Here is a 17,953-nt window from a genome sequence, read left to right as displayed (position 1 = left end):
AGCCCACCACTCTACTGTAGAGAAAAAAGATAGCAGTGCAGTCCCACAGTGACCAAAAAAAGAACTCTGTTATCTGAACATTGTCAATGTCTTGATTTTCTATGGTACTGACATTTTACCAGTAAGACCACCAGGTCCAGCCTTTTTTGACTCATGGAAACTGGTCAATGAAGTCAATTTTTCCCTATACTGGTTGTTAATATCAGTTCACTAATAGGGCCCCCTTCTGTCAGGCTGCGTCCCCTATTGACAAACACCCAGAATTCAGCTTTAATAGGGCACAGATTTTGCTTTCCATATAGATTAGTCAGAGGATTGAAATGTATGCTGAGTGTTTAGGTGCATTCTCTATTTTAGGCCGTTTGTTTTAAATTTTGCTCATGTGTCTTTATGTTTTTGCCTCCTGTCTCAAACAGGCCAACACCATGTTAGAGGTGTATGTAAAACAGTTGTCTCACCGAGCATGATCCATGCCTCTGTTCTCTCCGCGTTCACCTTCTCTTCCTTCTTCCTGTGCTTTCATCTTCCCACAGGTTTTGGAAGAGCTGCCACCAGGAGCCTTCGGCACAGTGTTTATCGTGGAGGACAGCACAGGAGAGAGATTTGCACTGAAGAAGGTGAGTGCGGGAGGAGATGTGCCATGATGTACGAGTGGTTGCGATAGTGTTCACTCTGCGAATATCTCATAACATTGTATGATGGTGCCAGGGTGTTCATCAGATGATATGATTGGACGTACTGCCCTATGCAGCACGGTAGCCTCATGGTCTTCAGTGGGCTTACACACCAGTACCGTGTGAGGATCAACAGCGGTATGCATGTCTGCCGAAGGCCTTGAGAGGGGAAGGATTACAAGGATTGTAACCTATCCCCTGCAATGTTCGCAGTTACAGGCCATGCCAACACTGAAGCAATGCAGCTCTGTGAGGAGGGCAGGTGATAGTATGTTTCAAAATACTGATTTGATTCGAGCTTTCTCTGCATAAGAAGGACATCTTCTTTAGATTTACTTCCATACACAAATCCAAAGTATCTACAGAGGCACACTATCTAATCAGCTCGCTTCCACACCATCGATGGACGCCTGCCATCCTATGAGTCGCTGCCTAGACTGCACTGAGCTGGGAAGAGTGTCCTCATGGCAGATTGCAACACTTGAAGGGTGCTCTGCCACGGGGTCACCTTTCAAACATCATCCTGCCTAGATATCATATCCAACATGCCGACAACCACAATATCTAGAAAGGAAATGTATATAGGAAAGATTTACTGTTCGTATCACCACATATGCAAGGTATAGATGTGGTGTGAAGGATAGTAAACCTATACTTACAGATATATATAGTCTTTATATGTTATTTTGGCAAGATTACCTTTTTTTTTTTTTTTTTTTTTTTTTAAACCGTTTATTGCAATCTCAAGAATATACAAGTATGGGCCTACAACCTTCCGGCCGGCCGCTAGAATGACAGGAGCATCTGACATACGTACAAAAACACTTGGCGTTGCAGAGAAGCAAAATCAGGAGGTATCAGCGTCGTGGGCCACATCACTCTGACCCCACAATACGGTTTCATTTTATACAAACAACACAAAAACCACACCCACAAGGCAACCCGCAATCGAAAGTAACAGCACGTGCTCCCCGAATCGGGGACCCCAGCCATCCACAGGAGTCTAAAGAGGGGAAGGGGAACAGATCGAGGACTGGGGGAACTCCGTGCTCGGGGCTAGGGAAAGGAGTCAACTAAGGGGACGGGGCTGGTGAGGCCGCAGGCAGCAGTGGTGGCGCGCAGATACCCCCGCGGTAGGCGTTCCAGGGGCCCCATACTTTCACCCATGCCCCAGGCTTACCCCTCGCCACATACACCACCTTTTCTCGGAACATGCAGCAATCCATGTGTTCTTTCCAGGCCGACACCGCCGGGGGCCTCTGGGATCCCCACAGTTGAGCAATGTCACGCTTAGCTATCATATATCCCAGAGTCACCCATCGCGTCTGCGGAACCGAGTAGTCAGTTGGTTCCCACACATTCAGCAGGCATCTCCTCGCTTCAGGCAGCAGCGCGACATGCGTAACCACTCGCAGGACCTCATGCACACCACGCCAGAATCGCTCCACCTTCGGGCATTCCCACAAAATATGCAAAAAAGTCGCCAAAGCACCACACCCACACAACCCATCCTCAGCATAGCCCATACGCAGAAGCCTTGGCCCCGTCATGTAAACCCGATGAAGTATCTTAAGCTGGACGAAGCGAAGGCGAGCCGGTATGGCCACCTCCTTCGGAGAGGCCACCGCGGAAATCCAGTCTTCGTCGTCCAACTCCAGCCCGTCGGCAACCCAAGCCTCGCGGAGGCCAGTCAGCAAGCCCGAGCGGTCATTAATCAATTTTTTGTAAATAAGGGAGATCGTGCTGTCCGGAACGTGGCCATCCAGCACTCTATCCTCCAGGGGGGAAGACTCCGGGATGGAGGCGACGTCTGGGAAGACTGAGCCCAGCGCGTGACGGACCTGCAAGTACCGAAAGTATTCACTGCCCTGCAGCTGAAACTCCGTCTGCAGCGTCTCGAATGTTTTAAATCCCCCCCTCGTCCAGAGGTCCCCCACTTTACTGATGCCGATCGTGTCCCACTTCTCGAAGCCCTTCGAGGTCCACAGGGAGCCCAATCTCTCAGACGCGTACAACGGTGATGCCCGGGTCAAACGGTCCTTCCACCCCATAGCTGCGTTAGCCGCGTGCCATACGCGTACCATGACACGCGTAGGTCCCGTCAGGCGGGGTCCGGGCGCGCCAGAGTAGAGCGCTCGATTATAGTCGCCACCAGGCAGGAGCATCTTGTCCATTTCAAATGCCGGGTTTAAGGCGGGCCCGTAAAGGCCATGATTAATTGCAGCTAGCTGGGAGGCCCAGTAATACCGTTTAATATCCGGGAGGGCAATCCCCCCGTCGTACCATGGGAGCGTCAACTTCGCCAGGGCAATACGCGGCCTCCCGTCCCAGAACAGGCGGCGCTGTAGACTCTCCACCTCACGGAAGTAGCGCGCCGGGACTAAATCCATAGTATTCTGGAGAGCGTACAGGAAGCGTGGCAACGACATCATCTTAAACAATGCCGCCCGGCCGAGCGGCGAAAGCGGCAGGCGCAGCCAGCGCGCGACGTCCTCCTTCAAGCGCTGGAGGGGGGGGGAGCAAATTCCGCTCGTAGCGGGCCTCCGGGTCCAGAGTAATGTAAACCCCCAGGTACCGAAACCCCTGTGAGGCAATCTGGATCGGACAGCCCCGCGGGAGGACGGGAGCCTCCCCGGAAAGCACATACACACATGATTTAGCCCAGTTGATGACAAGGCCTGAGTTGCGGCCGAAGGAGCGCAAAACATCAACCAGGACAATCAGTGAGTTACGCGGGGAGGCTAGGTACAAAAGGATATCGTCAGCGTATAGGGACACGCGGTCCTCATACTCGGGGGTCCAACGGAGACCACGGATGGAAGGGTGCCACCGCAGCCACTCCGCCAGGGGTTCCAAGGCCAGCGCGAACAGGAGCGGCGACAAGGGACAGCCCTGTCGCGTGCCCCGTCCCAGCTCGAATGGGACCGATACTCTTCCATTCACCACCACCTGCGCCAATGGGCCCGAATACAACAATTTGACCCAGCTGATGAACCCCGGGCCAAATCCAAACTTCGCCAGCATAGCCCAGATGTATGGCCACTCGAGCGTGTCAAACGCCATGGTGGCGTCTAAGGACGCCAATATGGCCGGCTCCCGCACAAACGGGACACGCGCGAGCACCCCGTGCAAGCGCCGCAGATTAAGGGCCGTATTGCGATGGGGAATAAAGCCGGACTGGTCTTGGTGGACCAAATCGCCCACCACGCCGACCAGCCGGTTGGCTAGCACCTTGGCGAGGATTTTGGGCTCCGCATTCAAGAGCGAGATAGGCCGGTAGGATGTAACCCGGTCTCGAGGTCTCCCTTCCTTGTGGATCACCACGATTGTAGCCAGACGTTGGTCCGGCGGGAGGGAGCCCAGCGAGTGGGCCGCCAGGAACATCGCACGGAGGTGGGGTGCCAGTACATCCGGTCGCAGCTTATACAACTCGACAGGGATACCGTTCGGGCCCATGGCCTTGCCGGATGCGACCGAGCGTATGGCGAGGGCAATTTCGTCGGAGGTAGGAGCGGCATCTAACGACACCCTGTCTTCCACCGAAAGGGAAGGCAGCGCGATATCCCTAAGCAGGGCATGGGAATCCTCCTCCGAGCAGGGAGAAACCGGGGAATACACCTCGCGGAAATAATCCGCGAAACAAGAGACAATATCTTCTGGCTCGGTGACACGCACACCATCCATCCTCTCAATCAGCGGGACCACACGACTCGCTCTCTCCTTTTTATCCAACCATGCAAGCAGTTTACCAGCCTTATCACCCACATCATACAGTCGCCCCTGTTGCTCTCTATAAAGGCCCCTGGCCGCCTCCGTGACGAGGGCCCTGTAGGCCGCCTGCTTAAGTTGTAGGACATGTAGTGCAGCATCTGTCACCCCACCCTCTAGATCACCCTCCAATTCAGCGATTTCGGCCTCCACCCGGGTCACCTCCTCCTGCTCGCGCCTCCGGGCATGGGAAATAAAGGAGAGGGCCTCCCCTCTAAGAACTGTTTTGAAGGCTTCCCACAGGGAGATAGCCGAAGGGACGGACCCCACATTCTCATCGAAATACCGCTGCAAGGATTTAATCAAATCAGCGCGAATGGTGGGGTCGCGCAGGTACCAGGCATTGATTGGAGCTACCCTGCCCTCCCCCCTCGGGAAGACATCAACGTGCAACAGGAGCGGGGAGTGATCTGAAATACCCCGCGCCAAATGGCGCACCTCTCCTACCCTCCCAACATAGGCCGCAGGGACAAGGACATAATCAAGCCGTGAGAGGCTACCATGGGCACCCGAGTGGAAAGTGTACTGCAGCTGCGTGGGATGTTTTAAGCGCCAGCAGTCCACCAATCCCAGTGTATCTAAGAAGCCGGACAGCCACGCCTGCGCCCGGGGGAGGTCCCTAGGGGGGTGACGATCCACGGTCCCAGAAACCACCGCATTGAAGTCCCCCCCAACCACCAGAAGCCCCCCCGGAAGGTCAAGGAGGAGGCGCCCTAGGTCTGCAAAAGTCGTAGACTGTAACCCCGGTGGGACGTACACTGATACAAAGACAACTACTTTACCCTCCATTCTCCCCACTAAGACAGTGTAGCGTCCCCTCTCATCATGGCGCACCTCGTCTATTTCCAACGGGAGCGAGTTCTTCACCATGATGCCCACCCCCCGTGAGCCCGACGTGAAGCCCGAGTGGGCCACCAAGCGATAGCCACGCCGATTCATGGCACAATAGGAATTACCAATAAGGTGTGTCTCCTGCAGAAAGACCACATCCGGCGAAAGTCGTTTCAAATACTGCAGGACCACACCTCGCTTAATCCTATCCCCCAGTCCGTTAACGTTCCAGGACAATAAAGTCAGGTCCCTACCCCCCATCACATACAGAAGCCATCATTCGTCCCCCCGAGAGCACCTTAAAAACACCAATACAATAAAGGGTTTGCCTTGCGGTAAAAACGAACAACACCCCACCCCAACCCACCCATCCCAACAGAACTCCCCCATCCCTGCACCCCTGCATGAGCCCAAACAGCCCCCCCAAAGTGCAGTGTGCCTGTCGCCCCATGAATGATTAAACTAACTAGTCCCCCAGAGGAGGAGGGAGAGCCCCCAAGAGACCCCGTACCACCTCCACAGGAGGGAGACTTAACGAACAGTCAAAAATGACGACAATATTGTCCAGAGCGAGGCCTACTATTAGTCCCTCAGTCCTGATCCGGCGAGCCCTCCCCTCCAACCGCGCCCCCCCCACCCCCCCGGCCCCAATCCCCGGGCAAGGAGTCCAACCAGTCCCCAGCCGCCTCGGGACGATCAAAAAAGTGCGTGCGGCCATCCACTTCCACCCGCAACTTAGCTGGAAAAAGCATCGCATACTTGAGGTTCAAGTCCCGTAGACGACGTTTGACTCCGAGAAAGCTCAGCCTCTGCTTCTGGACCGCTGGGGTGAAATCAGGATAGAAGTTTACGTCCATATTGTCAAGTCTGACCGGTCCTTGTTGCCTAGAAGTCTGAAGGATAGCGTCTCTGTCCCGAAAGTTGAAAATCTGGGCAATGAGAGGCCTCGGAGGGGCTCCGGCCTTAGGTCTTCCTCCGGGAACCCTGTGGGCACGTTCCACCGCAAAGAATTTACTCAGCCCCCGGGGCTGGAGATGGGTGAGAATCAGGTCCTCCACAAACAGGTCCGCCGCCGCCTCCTCACGTCCCTCCGGCACCCCGACAATGCGGACATTGTTCCTCCGGGCCCGACCCTCGGAATCCTCCAGTCGACGATCCATCAGGGCGCTCGCCTGGCCAAGCCGGCGCACCTCCTTTTGGAGGGCCGCCACGTCCGCTGTAAGGCCCGAGGTGGTGTGGGCCAAAGAATCGACCCGGTCATTGGTCTTGGATAAATCAGCCCTCACCAGGCCAACATCCACGTGGACCGAGTCAATCTTTTGCGCCAGTGTGTCAAAGCGCTGGTCCACCGAGGCCTTCATCTCGGCGATAGCGCCCATGACATCTCGCAGGGTCAGATCCGCGGGCAGCGCAGGAGCATCAGTCGGGCCCTCAGGGGACCCACGCGGCACCTCGGGAGATCCCTTCTGGAGGGTGTAGCGGTCCATGCTGTTGGACTGATGGGCTGCGCCACGGCGGGTCGATTTCACCTTTGCCCGGTCGCCATCTTGCTTTGTGGACATGGTTTCAGTCCCCAAATCGTGCCAATCACCTCGGAAAAAGCCGACAAGCCAGTTCACGGGCTCCGGGGGGGGGCAACCACAGGTCCGCAGGACGGATCACAGCCGGCGGGCCAGCAGGGCACCCCAACGAGGCCACACCACCGCACACCGCCCCGCAACCCAACCTCGCCTACACAGCAAGGAGGGTGCAAAAGCGAAAGTGAAAGTGCGGGGTACGCGAGTCGCCCAGCCCTGCCCGCCGCTGTTGATCACTTTGTCGCCGGATCGCCCCGCAACTCCAATCCGGGGGGCCGGCGTGGAGAAGGCCGCAAACCTCAATCGGTGCTCCCGCCGGTGTCCGAGGTCCAATTTGGAAGCGGAAAACGGGTGACACCTCAGCTCGGGCTCACCAACACTGTCCCCTCATCTAGAACAGGATATTTTCAGGATTGATGTAGGAGGTCACGGAGGTCCTCGGGAGCCTCGCACCTACGCGGCCATCTTGGTTGCGCGCTAGGCTCCTCCCCCAAGATTACCTTTTTATCTTGATATTGTGACATACATTCCACTTCAACTCTTTTTAGACCACATTTCTACATGTACGATATCGAATGTTTTTTGTGTGCTTAATATAGCAAGTCCGTCCTTTTTCCTCTGCTTGCAGCTGTGGTGCAGATAAATGATGTGGGTCACAGGAGGATGCAGATGTTGGCTAATAATCACACAATTTGGTGAACTAGGGGTTTAGGATTAGAGTTCGTGTCTCCTGGAAGCAGTCTAGCCAACAGATCACATCATATTCCTTTTCGTTTTAGCTATCGTGTGTAGAAATGTAGGTGACAGTAATGTGTTTGACTTCCCACCTCTGTAATAATGAAATTACTGAATTAAATTTGATTGCTTGATTACTTTTTAATCTTGTCCTTCTAAATGGAGGTTCCATCTGTAACCCAGGAGACCCTTATTTAATACACGTGATGTATGATTGTCCTTTCATACATTAATTAAACTTCAGAAGACATGTTGCACCAGGCTGGGATCACTCCTCACAGTCGCTGGGGGTGCCATCCTATCCCTCTCGATTTCTGCTGTATCGCGGGACAGCTCTTTGCTTTGTTGAGGTGGCGGACTTGTGTGTTTGGACCAGAAGAACATTCATCAGTAAAGATTTACTAGACCATGAGCGGCATCACCTGAGCCTGGTCTTAAAGGCACACGCGTGGGAAAGGCTTCCCCTCTTAAGCACCACTCATCCTGATGTGGATAATAGTGCTGGGAAAGTTTGAAGCAGGAAGGGGCAAGGGTTTTCCCTACAGTACCAAGGGACCCTCTACTCCTCTCATCAACACCCCCAAGTTTGAACCCATTTGAAAGGGCCACAGGCGTGTTTGGCGAAAGCCCTGCAAGTCACTTTACTGTCTGCGTTCTCTTTCCAGTCATCCATCTTAGATTCCAATCCCCATCCTCCCCACTGAATTGCTGCTTTTTCTTCTCCAGAATCTCCCCACTTGGAATGCTGTGTCTTCAATAATCTTACCACTGGTCCCCCTGCCATCTCTAAGATGGGTTTGCTAGAAGCTTCATTACTCACTGTTAGATCTTGAAACAATCATGGTGATTGCATATTGAAGACTAGCAGTTGAATATATTTTTGAAGATAGGAATTCGGAATAAGGATTTGTTGATTCCCAGATATACGTTTGGCTATCCCCTCCGCCTTAAGATACTGCACATGGCTCATGCAGAGAAGTGCGGCGAAGGCCCGGCTATTATTTATTGTGGTGGTTTTAAATTCAGCAATTACTCTTCGGGGTAGAATGTTAATGGAGAAATATTGGCCTTTTCCATTTCTGCTGAAGCCCACACCACATTCCTGGCATGCTGTTATCCAAAGCTTCTAGCTTTGGATCTAACTTCATAAATTTTATGTCTCCGTTTTTTCTGGGCACCTCTAAGTTCATCGCTTTAGGCTGAATATGCAGACTTCGTCAGCCTCCAGCAACTTACTGTCAGCTGCACCTCGCCTTGAACAAATTAAGTCTGAGTTTACGCATACGGCTGGCCATATTGTAGACCTAATATTTGTGTATAGTGATTTTGTAACCACTCTTTGGAGTCTGACACTGGCCTGCCTGACCACTCTGCCAGATTATTTTACTTGAACCTTGAGTCAGCCCATCCACAGACCAATATTTTCTCCTCCTTTTCGATGGCCGAGCTGAGTAAAGTAAATGCTGAGACCTTTGGTGATATGTTATCAGCTCTTCCTGGCACGTTCGGGAGGGATGTCCAGGTCAATAATGCTAACTTTAATTCCTGGATTCCAACTGCACTACAAAAAATTGCTCCCATGGGTGCCATCAAGTCTCACCAGAAGAGTGCATCTGTTCTTTGGTAGACCTCTGAGTTGTCGGCAGCTAAACAAGCTTGTAAACTGCTCAGGGGAAGTTAAAGCTATTCTCGGGAACTACAAACCCCAGGTTAGGCTAGCACAGTCAGAGTTCAATTCCTCCCACCTGCTCACCAGGGCAACATCTCTTGTGAAATGCTCAGTTTTTAGAGAATACACTAATCCTACAAGTGCATTACAGACTGCCTAGCCATCTCTTTCTCTCTGTAACTTTATCCAAGTTTTGCAGGGATAACACTTTGATTATGTCTCAAGCTTTTTCATTCCAGATACCGAGAGCATCTTCTTCTTGTGATCTGATTTTGGGTTCTGCTCAGACTCTAATAGATTAATCAGGATCGCCAGGTGGTCCTTCATCAGCCCGCATTTTCCATCTATCAAGGTCCAGAAAAAGAAATCGATCTATTACATCTAACTCTCCCTTCATGGGTTTCTTGTCTCTCAGCAACAGAGGTGGCTGTCCAGAACAAGCTAAAGATGATTCTGGCTTGGGGTGGAGTTGTTGCTCTCTTCCGTCTGGACCTCTCTGCATCCTTTGAAACCATGAGCCACAATATACTGCTCGACAGGCTCAGAGGGGTTGGAGGGCATGGCCAGGTCCTCAATTTAACACAGTCACTGTTAACTGACCACAGGCTGACAGCACTCATGCCAAGATTTTCATCCAACCTGTGTTATGTGTTGCTGAAGACCAAGCATCTTAATCTGTAGTGGCACCTCTTGCTGAGCTAAGCAGGGAGTAACCAGGGTCGGTTTGGGATCACAATTTGGCCCGGGCACTGCCATTTCATAAAACACACAAGGAATGTAAGTGGGAGGATACTGTTCTTGGGAAGGACACAGGGCCACGGTGACGATGTCCAACAAGCTGAGCAACTGAAAAACAGCAAGGCCTTTTTAGGTCTCGCCTGACCCAGCGCATGCGCTGGTCTGGCAAGACTTATTGAGAGGGCTCCAAAAAGTGCTACCAGGCCAGCCTAGAGCTACAGTGCATGTGCGCGGGTGCACGCGCCCCGCTTTACCGCAATTATTTTCACTTTCGCGGCCGCAGAGCCGCTTTGATGTTTGATCGCGATCATTTTCACTGCTTGACATAGCCAATAGGTCTCGCTTTTGGGACCTTATAAGTATTTAGTTATGCAACTGTTGCATGACTAAACACTTATAAGGTCCCAAAGGCGAGACCTATTGGCTGTGCCAATGCTTGTTCTATTACAGAATTATTCCACAGCCCTCCAGTGCAGAAGCACCTGAAAAAACAGCAAGGCCGCTTTCTATTACAGAATTATTCCGCAGCCCTCCAGTGCAGAAGCACCTGAAAAACAGCAAGGCCGCTTTCTATTACAGAATTATTCCGCAGCCCTCCAGTGCAGAAGCACCTGAAAAACAGCAAGGCCGCTTTCTATTACAGAATTATTCCGCAGCCCTCCAGTGTAGAAGCACCTGAAAAACAGCAAGGCCGCATTCTATTACAGAATTATTCCGCAGCCCTCCAGTGCAGAAGCACCTGAAAAACAGCAAGGCCGCTTTCTATTACAGAATTATTCCGCAGCCTTCCAGTGCAGAAGCACCTGAAAAACAGCAAGGCCGCTTTCTATTACAGAATTATTCCGCAGCCCTCCAGTGCAGAAGCACCTGAAAAACAGCAAGGCCGCTTTCTATTACAGAATTATTCCGCAGCCCTCCAGTGCAGAAGCACCTGAAAAACAGCAAGGCCGCTTTCTATTACAGAATTATTCCGCAGCCCTCCAGTGCAGAAGCACCTGAAAAACAGCAAGGCCGCTTTCTATTACAGAATTATTCCGCAGCCTTCCAGTGCAGAAGCACCTGAAACACAGCAAGGGCGCTTTCTATTACAGAATTGTTCCGCAGCCCTCCAGTGCAGAAGCACCTGAAAAACAGCAAGGCCGCTTTCTATTACAGAATTGTTCCGCAGCCCTCCAGTGCAGAAGCACCTGAAAAACAGCAAGGCCGCTTTCTATTACAGAATTATTCCGCAGCCTTCCAGTGCAGAAGCACCTGAAAAACAGCAAGGCCGCTTTCTATTACAGAATTATTCCGCAGCCCTCCAGTGCAGAAGCACCTGAAAAACAGCAAGGCCGCTTTCTATTACAGAATTATTCCGCAGCCCTCCAGTGCAGAAGCACCTGAAAAACAGCAAGGCCGCTTTCTATTACATAATTATTCCGCAGCCCTCCAGTGCAGAAGCACCTGAAAAACAGCAAGGCCGCTTTCTATTACAGAATTATTCCGCAGCCTTCCAGTGCAGAAGCACCTGAAACACAGCAAGGGCGCTTTCTATTACAGAATTGTTCCGCAGCCCTCCAGTGCAGAAGCACCTGAAAAACAGCAAGGCCGCTTTCTATTACAGAATTGTTCCGCAGCCCTCCAGTGCAGAAGCACCTGAAAAACAGCAAGGCCGCATTCTATTACAGAATTATTCCGCAGCCCTCCAGTGCAGAAGCACCTGAAAAACAGCAAGGCCGCTTTCTATTACAGAATTATTCCGCAGCCTTCCAGTGCAGAAGCACCTGAAAAACAGCAAGGCCGCTTTCTATTACAGAATTATTCCGCAGCCTTCCAGTGCAGAAGCACCTGAAAAACAGCAAGGCCGCTTTCTATTACAGAATTATTCCGCAGCCCTCCAGTGTAGAAGCACCTGAAAAACAGCAAGGCCGCTTTCTATTACAGAATTATTCTGCAGTCTTCCAGTGCAGAAGCACCTGAAAAACAGCAAGGCTGCTTTCTATTACAGAATTATTCCGCAGCCCTCCAGTGCAGAAGCACCTGAAAAACAGTGAGGCCCCAGCTATTTGTCAACTACTCATCCCTCCGCAGCCCTTCACTGCCTTGGGGAAACGGCCTGGCAGGAGAGGGGATAAAGCAAAAAACACAGCTGCTGGGCCATCCATGGGAGTGGGGGGGAGGCTAAGGTGAAGATGGTGCCAGTTTCCAACATCACCTGCCCCCACAGCGAGACCCATTCTTCCTCGCCCACTATGCCCTGAATGAGAAGGGCTGTGGGCGAGATGTTAATGCAAACACTGTTTCAGGGATGCGTGGGCACCAGGCGGGCGGAGGTGAAAATGGCTCAATGGCCTGAGCAACACCTGGCCCTCTGAGAGGCTGATTCTGGCACACAATCAGCCCTCCCCAGCCCACCATCAGCGTGATTGCTCGGCAGGACAGGGGGTCAAGGAGAGGCCACAGCTGATCATCGCTGACGGCCGCCCAGCGAGGCTGCTTTCCTCTCCCTCTCTGTGGACTGGGAAAGGGGACAAAACGGCCCACAGAGGGCACTGAGACACCTGCCCTTCGGCCAATGCCCAAGTGCCCGCATTACCAATCCGTCCCTGGGAATAACACTTCACCTGCATGTACTATCCAGATGACACTCAAACAGTTCTGGGGCCCGACTGCAACAGCAGTGATGCCTGTATCAGTGTCTCTTCTGTGCTCAGTGCTGTGGCAGCTGGAGTGTCTAGACGCTGTCTGAAGCTGAGCTCAGACAAAACTCAGGTACTGGTGTTAGGTGGTTTGCCTAGTCTGTGGTTGTCAGGATGGTCGCTTTAATCTTTGGGCGAATGCACGCGGCCTGTTAGGACTGTGAAAAACCTTGGGATCGTGTTTGATAATGAGTTTTCACTGAAGCTACAATTAGCAAGTCACTTCCCTTTGCTTTTGCTATTTTAAGGTTTTACTGGAAGGCTCACACTACTGCATCCTGCCAAAAGATGTGGGCTTTCTGCTGATTTATGCGAATGCCCTGTATTTGGGAATCCCAGCCTATACCATTCAGGGATGCAGTCGGCACAGAATTCAGCAGCTTTGTTTCTACTTAAACACCTGTGACATAAATCCATTTCTGGGCACCTGCAGATCTACCCTGGCTTCCAACGCAGAAGAATATTCTCCCCCAAGGCCGGTGGCAGGGTTTTAAGGCGCTTCATAATGTGGGTCCTCATTTCGTTCGCCAACTATTTTCCTTGTACTCTCAGAAGTGGACCTCATGCTCCAGTTCTGTTTTTTGTCCTTCCGGTTCCTAAAGGAGGTTCGCCGGGAGGGTAGATAATTTGCTTTTCAGGCAGCAAAGGCCTGGGAGTGACTTTCCCTGGATCTGAGGCACCTTGGGAATTTCATGAAGCTCAGGAGACAGTTCAAAACTTAGCTATTTAATCAGTAATGATCCTTATTGTCTTGTGAGCTAGACTTTCTGGTTTTCAGTATTTCAGCACCAGGGCAACTATCGGTAACCAAATATAAATAAATACATTTTCTGCCAGTTTGTCTTGAGTTCTCATTGCCAGCATATCTGCAAGCCTCTTCGCTACATGCAGGTTATGTGCATTGTCACTATGAGTAGCACTTTGCGGCTCCGCAGGGTAGAGTTCTCCTTTATAAATACCCCCAAAATAATAAACAAAATTACTTTCTAAAAACGGCTCCCCTTTTACATGAAGCCCGGAGTGCTCTTTCCCCCGCATCGACTGATGATCCCCAACATTCTTCACATAGAGCTGGAATTGCTGGAGACTGGTTGCACACTTCCGCCATGGTCCTCCAGCGGTCAGCAGAAATAAAAGCTCTTGCTGAGGTCTTCTGCACAGATGGCTTGGATTTTGGTTCTAGCATGGATGCCGTTTATAATGCCTTGAATCAGATGGTTTTGAAGAAATACAGATCTAGATAAGGACTTTTAAGGGGTTGAGACGGAGGAAAGGACATGTATGCTTTAGCACAGATGGAAGGTTGTTTCCAAGGTGTGCCACCATCCTTCTATGTTTAACCACAGCTGGAGGAGATGCTTTTTGCTGTGGACTGTTGGCGGTCACTGCATTAGGCTCTAGACACACCTGCTACGTGGTCTCCGTCGTTTTTCAGTGACACTATTGACCTCTGTCTGTCCAGGGCCTTCTTCAGAGACTCTTCAGCTGGGATGCTCACCCACGGATTCCCCTCTCTGATGCTAAAACACATTCATTCCTTTCAGAGAATGACAATTACCTCAGTCTCTTTTGACTGAAGTTCAAAGGTGTGACTATCATCTCATCCTGTTTGGTTGGCTAGGTGTGCGTTATTCGTTCCTGTATTATTGACAGTGCGCACCACATGGATCTGATGCATTTTATACTCTGCACGATTTAACGCAGGCAGTCTCTGCTTCCATGCCTTTGGCTAAGCGTTGAAGCAAAATCTGGAGCCGTCTCACTTTTCAAGTTCTCTGACCCCTGAATGCTGAGATCCCATCCACAGGGACGGGAGCTCATGTCTATGCCTGTGGTACCTACCTTGGCACATCCACACCTACGCAATTAAAGGTCCTATGGAGCCCACTGCCACCCATGTATCATTCTGCAGCTTTGACCTCTTGATCCAGTCAATTCCTGGTCATTCACTGTGAATCCTTACTGCTGTAAACTAACCCGGCCACAATCCTTACTGCTGTAAACTATCACTGCCACAATCCTTACTGCTGTAAACTATCACTGCCACAATCCTTACTGCTGTAAACTAGCCCTGCCACAATCCTTACTGCTGTAAACTATCACTGCCACAATCCTTACTGCTGTAAACTAGCACTGCCACAATCCTTACTGCTGTAAACTATCACTGCCACAACCCGCTCTGTAACTCAAATCAACAAGTCTCTTTTTCTTCTGCAGGTTGAATGTGTTGATGAAGGTGAAGCGAATCATGCCTTGAAAGAGGTAATATTGTGAATATATTTCATTTTTAAATTTTGAAGTATTTTCATTTATGGGTTCTCAATCTTAGAATTTTTTGTCCATTCTCTGCTGTAAAATGTAACTTGTATACTTTATTATGGAGGACTGAATAATTCGGGCCTGATGTACTAAGAGTCTGTTCCAAAAAGTGGTCGCTAATTGCACACAAACGTTTTGTGAAGCTACTTATGTACTCATAAGTTATGTCACAAAATCACCGTCCGCAGGGGGTCGCAGAATGGCCTGCCTGATGAATATCAATTTGGCAAGTTGCAATTTGCGACCCCTTGTGATTGGCTACAAACTCAGCAATGGTAGCCGTGATGGTGGCCTGCAAGGGACAGCAGACCATCAACACTGCATTTGTATTCCTAAATAGAAAACGTTTTTTGCAATATATCGCTTTGTGGTACTGCAGAAATGAAATGTACCTGGATTTTCCTATTCGTTCTTACAGGGAGAGTGGTATTGGATATTACAGGGCATTCCCGGCCCATCTACGCACTGCCATCATTGTGGTCATTGGGATTGGGAAAGAATGTGTTTTGGAATCTATACATAAATTGATATATATGTGTGTGTGTTTTATATAGTATGAACATATTTAAACTTTTATATTTATAAGTTTAAAAATTTACTTATTTTAAACAAGTTATTTAAACAAATAAAATATTGAATTAATAATGTTGCATTATAATATAGCCTTATACAAAATTATTAATTGAATTTTTTTAAATTTAAAACTTTTATTACAAAATTAAAATGTATTTTCCAATATTTAAACTAGGGCTGGGCGGACTTTGCGTAGCGCCACTACGCAGAATTTTGAAAAAATTTGTGGAAAACGAGAGCACATCCTGAGTAGGGCTGGGCGGACTTTGCCTAGCACAACTACGCACTATTCTGAAGAAAATTGTGGAAAACGAGCGCACAACCTCATGGACTGTGTGCCCGGGACGGGACCCTCGTGCTTGGGCAGGCTCCCCGACCTCCCCAGCCTGGCTGTGTTGAGAAGCAGGGACCGGCCCCGGGCCTCCTGATTTTTGGTCAGGGCCTGGGATCCCACGTCCTGCGGCCTGCCAAGTGTCCATCTGCCCGGGACACGGGACCCTGGTGCAGAGCCCCGGAGCCCTGCAAGGGCAGGCGGGAGCCCTACCGCTATGGCTCGGTGTGGGCAGCTGGGAGTCCTTCCGGTCCCGGCCATCTGGTCGCACCTTTCCCTCGGCCATCTGGTCGCGCGCAATGCTTTCCAATGGGGCGACCAGATGGCCGGGCCGGCCTGGAAGTCCCGATGAGGGTCCATTCGCCTCGCGGATCCCAGCCAGGGCTCCAGGAGGCCGGGCGTGTCCGCGCCTAGGGTCCCCTCCGTCACTCGGAGCGCGAGGGTTACAAGAAAGGTGGGTAGCCTTCCTCCGGATTAGTAGGGGCAGGGTATGCCGGGACACCCCTCCTGGGGATTGCGGTTCTCAGGCGGGGACCAGATGGGCCAAGCCCGGACGACACTTCCCCGGGGCGTCGGGTGCTTCCTCCTCCAGCCCGCGGCGAGGCAAAGTGCCCAGGACGGGCTCCATGGGTCCCCCGGGCGTCCCCCGAGGCCTGCAGCCCCAAAGCCCTGCAGACCCTGGAGCCCTTCAGCACGGAGCTCTGGAGCCCTGCAGGCCCGGAGCCCTGCAGGCCCAGGGCCCTGCAGCCCCGGAGCCCTGCAGGCCCGGAGCCCTGCAGCCCCGGAGCCCTGCAGGCCCAGAGCCCTGCAGCCCCGGAGCCCTGCAGGCCCAGAGCCCTGCAGCCCCGGAGCCCTGCAGGCCCAGAGCCCTGCAGCCCCGGAGCCCTGCAGGCCCAGAGCCCTGCAGCCCTGGAGCCCTGCAGCCCCGGAGCCCTGCAGCCACGGAGCCCTGCGTGGGCAGGCGGGAACCCTACTGCTATGGCTCGGGCAGACGGGAGCCCTTTCAGTTGCCGGCCACCTGGTCGCTCCTTTCGGCTCCTTTCCCCTCGGCCATCTGGTCGCGCGCAATGCTTTCCAATGGGGCGACCAGATGGCCGAGCTGGCCTGGAAGTCCCGATGAGGGTCCATTCGCCTCCCGGATCCCAGCCGGGGCTCCAGGAGGCCGGGCGCGTCCGCGCCTAGGGTCCCCTCCGTCACTCGCAGCGCGCTGGTTACAAGAAAGGGGGGTATCCTTCCTCCGGATTAGTAGGGGCAGGGTATGCCGGAACACCCATGCTGGGGCTGTGCGGTTCATTGCCGGGGACCAGATGGGCTACGCCCGGGCAACATCCTCCCAGGCCTCCGGGGCTTCCCTCCTCCGGGCCGCGGCATGGCAAAGTGCCCAGGGACGGGCTCCACGGGTCCCGGGCAGTCCTCCCCCGGGCGCCCAGGCCCCGAGAGCTCCGGTGGACCTCCCCGTGCCCGAGGCCAACCCGGGAAGCAGAGTCCCCCCCGAGCCCTTGGTGTGAGGGTGGGCAGGCGGGAGCCCTACCGCTATGGCTCGGGCAGCTGGGTGTCCTTCCGGTCCCGGCCATCTGGTCGCACCTTTCCCTCGGCCATCTGGTCGCGCGCAATGCTTTCCAATGGGGCGACCAGATGGCCGGGCCGGCCTGGAAGTCCCGATGAGGGTCCATTCGCCTCCCGGATCCCAGCCAGGGCTCCAGGAGGCCGGGCGCGTCCGCGCCTAGGGTCCCCTCCGTCACTCGCAGCGCGCGGGTTACAAGAAAGGAGGGTATCCTTCCTCCGGATTAGTAGGGGCAGGGTATGCCGGAACACCCATGCCGGGGCTGTGCGGTTCATTGCCGGGGACCAGATGGGCTACGCCCGGGCAACATCCTCCCAGGTCCCCGGGGCTTCCCTCCTCCGGGCCGCGGCATGGCAAAGTGCCCAGGGACGGGCTCCACGGGTCCCGGGCAGTCCTCCCCCGGGTACGCCCAGGCCCCGAGAGCTCCGGTGGTCCTCCCCGTGCCTGAGGCCCAGCCGGGAAGCAGAGTCCCCACCCCGAGCCCCTGGTGGGTGGG

General features: G+C 52.8%; 1 protein-coding gene across 2 annotated transcripts in view; it reads left to right on the top strand.

Moving 5' to 3' along the window:
- Positions 1–17,953, top strand: part of STKLD1 (serine/threonine kinase like domain containing 1) — a 366,689-nt gene that overhangs the window by 14,229 nt on the left and 334,507 nt on the right. For both annotated transcript variants that reach the window (XM_085613866.1, XM_085613865.1), the window contains exons 2-3: positions 534–617; positions 14,888–14,932. In XM_085613866.1, the coding sequence (XP_085469992.1) occupies positions 534–617; positions 14,888–14,932 (129 nt within the window). The remainder of the gene's footprint in view (positions 1–533; positions 618–14,887; positions 14,933–17,953) is intronic.

This window comes from Triturus cristatus, chromosome 1_2 (assembly GCF_964204655.1).
Source record: "Triturus cristatus chromosome 1_2, aTriCri1.1, whole genome shotgun sequence".
Taxonomy (NCBI): domain Eukaryota; kingdom Metazoa; phylum Chordata; class Amphibia; order Caudata; family Salamandridae; genus Triturus; species Triturus cristatus.
Note: the sequence above shows the minus strand (reverse complement) of the source record. Positions and strands in the feature narration are given on the sequence as shown.